At 25.1% G+C, this 7837-nt stretch overlaps 1 protein-coding gene across 1 annotated transcript; it reads left to right on the top strand.

The window, feature by feature from the left end:
• The first annotated feature begins 346 nt into the window (after positions 1–346).
• LOC141534823 (nuclear receptor subfamily 2 group E member 1) lies at positions 347–6182 on the top strand. Its single transcript, XM_074254401.1, has 7 exons — positions 347–477; positions 896–1029; positions 3444–3629; positions 3743–3856; positions 5222–5388; positions 5482–5728; positions 5818–6182. The coding sequence occupies exons 1-7, from the start codon at positions 347–349 to the stop codon at positions 6045–6047; spliced, it is 1209 nt and encodes a 402-aa protein (XP_074110502.1). The 3' UTR covers positions 6048–6182.
• Positions 6183–7837: the final 1655 nt, after the last annotated feature.

Genomic DNA, 7837 nt, shown 5'->3' with positions numbered 1-7837 from the left:
TTTAATAAAACTTGTTTTATACTCAGTGAATCTATAAAGATTTATCAATATTTTCAATTATAAAATGCTTTTACTTAAGTGTAATTAGAAATGATTTTTTTCTACATTCAAATCCTTGAGGATCACATCATTGAACTCACTGAATTACGGGAATTAATGGAAATTAAAAACAAAAACTATAATACAGCAAATTTTGATGAAACTTGCTGTCACTTTTTTTTTTCTTTCATTTTATGTAAAATAAAAAGTAACAATGTATTTTTTTAGTATTTTTAAACTTTAATTTAATTTTAATTTAATATATGCTAAATCGATATCAACCTATATATTCACAGATTGAGGAGTGATGGAAGAGCATAACAGGGACTCGGCACTTTGTAAAGTTTGTGGAGACAAAGCGTCGGGAAAACATTATGGTGTGTCAAGTTGTGATGGTTGTCGAGGCTTTTTTAAACGGTCAATTCGTAGGTATGCCAGGTAATTATAATTTTTATAGAAATATTTAATGTCAATAAGTTACATAAATAAAATTTCGATTATATTTTTTACATAAATATAATTTTTTTCTGACATTTTAGAGATATTACACATATTTTTTTTTTAATTTCATTTTAATTTTATAGTTATATTTTATATTAAATAAAGTTGATATTGAACTATCTGAAACTATTTATTTGGAAAAAATAAAATATGCAACTATTCAATATAATTAAGCAAATTTTATTTATTCTATAATAATAAATTTATATAATTAAAAATCATACATTCTCTCATCTTCAATTATATGATTACAAGGATCTCAAATCATTGAGATAATATATTTATAACATTAATTGTTTAACTGTTAACATTAATATGATTACAGTAAAAAATGTGCTTTTGTATTACATTACAGAAATTTAGACTACGTTTGCAAAGAAAACGGTCAATGTATTGTTGATGTTTCAAGAAGAAATCAATGCCAAGCTTGTAGATTTGCTAAATGTCTTGAAGTAAACATGAAACGAGATGGTATGTTTCAAATTACAGGTGATTAAATAAATTTAAGTTTAATTAGAGTCTTTCTGTTATTCATATATGCTTAATGTTACATGTAAAATAAGTTTCGCTGCCTTACGAGCCTTATTATATTTTTTGATTTTGATCGTAATTGAAAATATCTTGGTGTTATCTTTTACTGAAAGTATTTTATTTTTATGTTCATAAAATTAAATTTAAGTAACATCTTGTTAAGATAATAAAGTTTAATTTTTTAATTTCAAATTGAATTTTTAAACCTAGTTACTTTATTCTAAAAAGTATTTATTCTAAAAATAACTTTATTCTACAAAAGTAAAATATTAAAACAATTTTTTTTATATTTTGAAAAAATATTTTTGTTTCTCAGTTTAAATTATTCCTCTAATTAAAAAAAAAAATCATCGTCAAATGTTGCAAGCTTCGTTCAAATCATTTCATCGTTCGTAAGATATGTGATAATTGTCTGTATTATGCATTTTCATTTTGAATGAAAAATAGTTTATCTTTAAGCTTATTATTTTAATTGTTATTGTTGTTTTATGCTTAGAAGTTTTAGCAAAACAATAATGAAATTACGCATCAAAACTGAGTAAAAAAAGATTATCCATTTGTTATTGATTTCTTTGAATGAAAACGCATTAAATGTTTTATCACTTATTACTCAAAATTAAAAAATAACTAATTTTGAATCATTTTTAAGTAAATAATAACCATTATTTTTGTTATTCATCAAGTTAAGAACATAATTTCTTCTTATGTAGATTCATTATTACCAAGTTATGCTACGATCAAAAGTGGTCTATTTTTAATTTTCGTAACACTCACATAGACATTATATTTACATTGAATACATCGCACCGAAAGGCACACGACAAATCAGAAGCGCAGAGCACTTAGCGAAAAAAAATACATATATTGACATATGTATGATAGAAAAGGGAACAACAAAGCGTTTTCTACATGAAACTTGAGTCATAGATGATTTCAAATTCACTTGATAGAGTGTCACGAGCATGCTGACATTCACAGTGCTTTGTAAATATCCTTAGTCTCTTCACTTGGTCCGTAAGGGTGATAATCTAAACACTTGATTGTATCCGAGATATCAATTAACGGGATAGTAGGGACTCTACAGATTCTATTACTTAATGTACGATGTCATTACAAACATTCATAATTTTTGAAGCAACTACTTTCTCATTTTTTTTTAAGTTTATTCATATTTACTGAAAAAATATTTTTATTTATAAAACGGCAATTCAAAAATATAAAATGACAATTCAAAAATATTTCAAGTATTGATTCGAGTTATATATATATATATATATATATATATATATATATATATATATATATATATATATATTTAATTTATTTTAATAAATTTTAATTTAATAACTTGGTGAGCTTAAAAATATTTTTTTTTTATACGTTTGTAGGTTTTTCAAGCTTGGAAAAAAAATATTAAAAACTAATAACCGATTACTTTTTTTGAGTTATTATAAAGTAGATAATTTTTCATTATTAAACATTTGTAAAATCGATGTATTCGGCTTATAGAACTTGCTTAGTTACGGAACAAATTAACACGTTGATTTTAATCGAAAATATAAAATAAAAGCATCAATTATTGATATGGCAAGGACTACAATTTTTTCAACACATCTAGAATTATTAGATTAATTAGTCTTCTAGTTTTTTATGATAGTTTTTTTAATTTAATAAATAATTTCCACTGATAAAGTTAATCATCGGAATACATCTTAATAACCTGACAAAATGAACTGGTCTAATTAAAAAAAAATAAAAAGTTACGACGCTGTCAAGCTCGCAATATGTGCTGCAGCTCAAATTTTAAGTACCTATTATACACATACATTATTTCAAAATTAATAATTATTATATTGCAATTATGAATATCTACACGGAAAAAAGAAAACTCGAAAAATTACAGTATATAATGCAACGTGTCGCTTCGTGATAAAAACTGGAAAAATTACAGTTTTAAATGTAATTATTACAGATTTTATAAGAATTACATTGTAGAATGTGATATTTACATTGAAATATATAAAAAATGTATAATTCTAAATGATCAAAATTTTTTTTTCATAATTTTTTTTCTAATAAAAATTATTTTTTTTATTAAACTGTTTTGAACGAATCAACTAATTTTTACTGAGTTTACGATATTCAAAACTTTTTTTATGTAATAGAGTTTGTTAGATTATGTAATTCATTAGTTTACCAGTTAACAAGAAATCAAAAATAAAAAAAAAAATAGAAAAATATTTCGACAAGGATGTCATAAAATCTACCGTATGTGGCAAATATTGCATTGAGTGAAGTTTAGATAAGAACGTTACACATAAATTTAAAAACGTGATTTGTGGGTGAGAGAAAAATTTAAGTATCATTTTCAGCGGTACAACATGAAAGAGCACCGAGAAGTACATCGTCGTTGGTTTCCGCCGCGAGAAGAGTACCCTCGGCAATCTATCCAGGAATCTCTCATGTCTATCACACTGCAAGCAACCCCTATCATCCGCTTTTATATCCAACGCTTTTTCCGTTCAAGCCTAGTGTACCAACTTTTAGTCCCGGTGTCGGTAAGTTACTACATTTCTTCTTCTTTTTCCGGTTTTTTTTTTTTTACCTTTAAAATGAAAAAAAACTAGCTCTCAATAGTTGTGTAAAAATATGTATATTTCACATTGAATAGCACACTTTTTGCCACGACCTATTGCAGAACCTTTAACTGTGGCTGCTGCTAAGGAAGACGAAGTTACAAGTTCAGAAGAAGCGAGAACTATCGTTCAAAGATGCGAACAAAAAGGTATAAATTTAAAGTTAATCATAAAATTAGTACATCAATGAAAAAAGTTCACTTGATTCAGTGGAAAAAAAAAAAAAAAAAAAAATATTGAACTCATAAAATTATTTTGAAGAAATGTATTGCTTTGAACACAAAAAAAACAAAATTACACTACATATCTTTTCATATCATACTCAGTGTAATCTGTGGTGAAAAAAAATTTCAGATAATATCAAATATAATCCAGATTATACTAAATTATTTTTGTATTATACCTGTTAAAATTTTGGTAATCAATTTTTTTTTAAATATATCAATAAAATCAAGTAGAAATTTCGTTCAAAAAAATTAAAATTAAAATAGTGACCCTACTTGAAAATATTTACCAAAAATTTTTTAACCCCAAATTATCGGAAAAATTGTGTTTGAATGATCCTTGAATATTTTCTATCCATGCATTGCACTACCTTTTTTGAAAAATACATACAAAAATAAACAATTTGAAAACAAATCTAATTATCAAAATTTTAACAAATTTTAAAAAAAATTTATAAATTAAAAAAGAAAAAAGTTGAATATCACAGTCTTTTAAAATATTATATAATCCAAGATTCTACTGAGTATAATTCAAATTAAACGGGATATTTTTTCGGATTATATCCAGTGTAATCTGGGGTGGTACAACCACAAAAATTACTTGGTCAAATCGGAGATTACATTGAGTATAATACAAAAATAATTTAGTAAAATCTGGATTATATTTGATATTATCTGAAATTTTTTTTTCACCACAGATTACACTGAGTATAATATAGGAGGATATGCAGTGTAATTTTGTTCTTAACCATGAATTAAGCAGAAAAGTTCTTATTGAACCGAGTAATTTACTCAAGTCAAAAAAAATTTTTTACTAGGTGTAAAATTGTAAGTTTTAAAAAGGATTAATATTAATTAAAATAAAAATGATTAAATTTTTTCTTCAAAATGTATGTCATGTTATAAATTTTTTGTTTAAGAGTATAATAAAATATTCTAAAGAGGAAGTCATTATCTAATGATTATTCGTGATATAAACGCAATCGGAAATTATAAGTTAAAATTTTATGAGGGAGTAAGATCGATAAGTATCTTGAAGGTAAAATGACTTACTATTGCGGAAATAGGATTAAGAACTGAGGGAAAAATTTTTTTTAACACATGCTCAAGCAGTAATTGCCAATTGAGTAATAAAGTGAACTTAAAAATAAGTTAAACATTTTTTTATTAGACTTCAAATAAGAATCACCATTTCAAATCTTTTACATTAACAAAAACTCCATTTAATTGTTATAAATCGTGTATAAAAAATAATTTAAACTAATATACAATGTATGATTTTGATTATAGATAATATGAATGTACCTACAATGACACCTTCAATATCGAATTCATCATTATCGGACTATGGAATTTCTAATCAGTCATTGTTGTTGACAGAAAATGTTTATGAATCAGCAGCAAGATTACTTTTTTTAGCTGTAAAATGGGCAAGAAGTATTCCGTCTTTTTTAGAAGTAAATTTACGTTGAATTATTACAATTATGATTATTATTTAAAACCAATCTTTAAAAAAATTATTCTTAATTTATTACAACTATAAATTTTAGTTATCATATAGGGATCAAGCAATTTTATTAGAAGAATCGTGGAGCGAATTATTCGTTCTTACAGCTGCACAGTGGAATTTTTCCATCGACGAATCGATATTAGTACCATTGATTCTTCCAACAGAGAGAAAACAAATTCTTGCAGATGAATTAAGACGACTTCGTGAATTATTAACGCGTTTTACAATTTTACGCGTTGATCATTCAGAGTATGCATGTTTGAAAGCAATAGCTCTCTTTAAAGGAGGTGGGTTGTTCATTATGTGTATTTTACATTAAATTTTTCTACGAAATTACCGGAAATAATAATTTTTTATTAAACTAAATTATTGACAGAATCTCGAGGACTTGGTGACGCAGCTAGGGTATTGACTCTTCAAGAACAGACGGTAACAGTTTTGGGAGAACGAGGCGCCGGTAGGGTTGGTCGTTTGCTGTTGTTATTATCCCCTGTGCGTGCACTTTGTCGGGGAACGTTAGAAGAACTTTTATTCAAACCAACAGTTGGTGAAGTCAGTGTTGAAAGGCTCCTTGGTGACATGGTTCGTGCCACAAGATCTGCTTAAATTTATTTTTAATTCATGCAATTCATTAATGTTAGAATTATTTTTTTAAATTTGATCATCTAGAAATTTTGTATAGTTACCCATGTAAAAAAAATTGTCTCAAAATTATCGTTTGTTTAAGATCTTAAACGTGACACAAACCAAGACTATTTTAAGACTTTTTTAAGACGCCAAAAAAAAAAATTCTGAGAGCAGATTTTTGAAATTTGGTTCTCGAATTTGTTATGAAAATTAATTTTTAGACGATTTTACGACTTTCTAATCACTACATTTTTTAATACGCTCTTTTTAAATTGAATTTGAAATTGTTGAAAACTTATTATCGGACAATTTTAAGACTTTTTTAAGACACTCCGTTTTAATGTTCCTGGGCTCTGTCGCTGTTAGCTCATTTTAAAATAGTCTCGAAAAATTTTTTTAAAACTATTTTAAGATTTTTATGCGATTGTTTCAAAATTTTCTAAGACTATTTAAAGATTTTTTTAAGACAACTTTTACACGGAAAAAAAAATTAACTTGAATCAAGTAAATAATTTTGAAAAATTTCATCTTCTTGATTTGAGTAAAAAAATTCTTCAACTAAGAAATTTTTCTTGGTTTAAGTTAATTTTACTTGATTTAAGAATTTTTGGTCTTGAATCAAAACAATGATATTCTTTAAAATTATTTTCTTGGTTCAAGAATTTTTTTCTTGATTCAAGTTAATTTTTTTTTTTCAGAGTAGATTATTTAAAGACTCTCTATAATAATTTTCCGGAGCTGTCGCTGTGATATCGTCTTATTTTCATAACAAATTCGAGAATCAAATTTTAAAATTCTGCTCTCAGAATTTTTTTTTTTTGGCGCCTTAAAAAAGTCTTGGTTTGTATCACGATTAAGATCTTAAACAAACGACAATTTTAAGACGATTTTTTTACACGGGATCTCAATAACTAAACTTTAGTCTTGAAAGTGAGGAAAAAAAAAGTTTGTTTGGAAAGTGTAGCTGAATTAATTTTGATATTTTAGTTTAGAACTGAAAATACCAAAAATTAGTTAAGAAATAACTTGTCAATAATTTTCAAGATGTTTCATTATTTTTTTTTTTATTTTTTAAGCGGTGATTGATTTTTTCTCACATTTGTGAACTAACTTCTGGCATTTTAATTATTTCTACTCTCAAACGTTAAAATCGATTCAGGTATGGTTACTTTTCAAACAATTTCCTTTTTTTTTTCTCGAGAAGAAAGCCTGTCAATTTAAAGTCCAAATTTAGTTGTCTGATCAACATCAAATTGCAATTTGTTTAATTAATACTTTATAGTTATTAAGATAATTATGAATGTTATGATAAAATAGTATTATTTAAATAATTTAGTCAATTGTTTATCTTACACTAATAAAAGGGAACGTGCATTATTAAATAAATAAAATAAAACATGATATAATACTATTTGTGTAAATAAGTTGAATTAAAAAAATTGTAAATTATACTGATTGTAATTAAATAGTAGTAATTATTGACGTAAATAAATAATACGCATCCTTTTTTTATTAACTAGAATAATTTATTTTTCTTCATAGTAGAAAAAAGAGAATGTATCTTAACTCATGGACTGCATTGTATTCATATATATACAATTACACACAATCCTATAAAATTGAATGTTACCCATAAATTCAGTATAAATTAATTATTTCCTTTTTAAATAATACGTTACGAATGTATTACACATATCTGTAATCCGGAAAGCTATTTTTTGTTATTACAATATGTTTTTATGGTGCGCTTTTACAATTTTTATATTTTA

Source organism: Cotesia typhae, unplaced genomic scaffold, assembly GCF_013202065.1.
Source record: "Cotesia typhae breed Kobodo isofemale line unplaced genomic scaffold, CoteBio_Ctyphae scaffold_13, whole genome shotgun sequence".
Taxonomy (NCBI): domain Eukaryota; kingdom Metazoa; phylum Arthropoda; class Insecta; order Hymenoptera; family Braconidae; genus Cotesia; species Cotesia typhae.
This window is presented reverse-complemented; position numbering and strand designations above follow the sequence as displayed.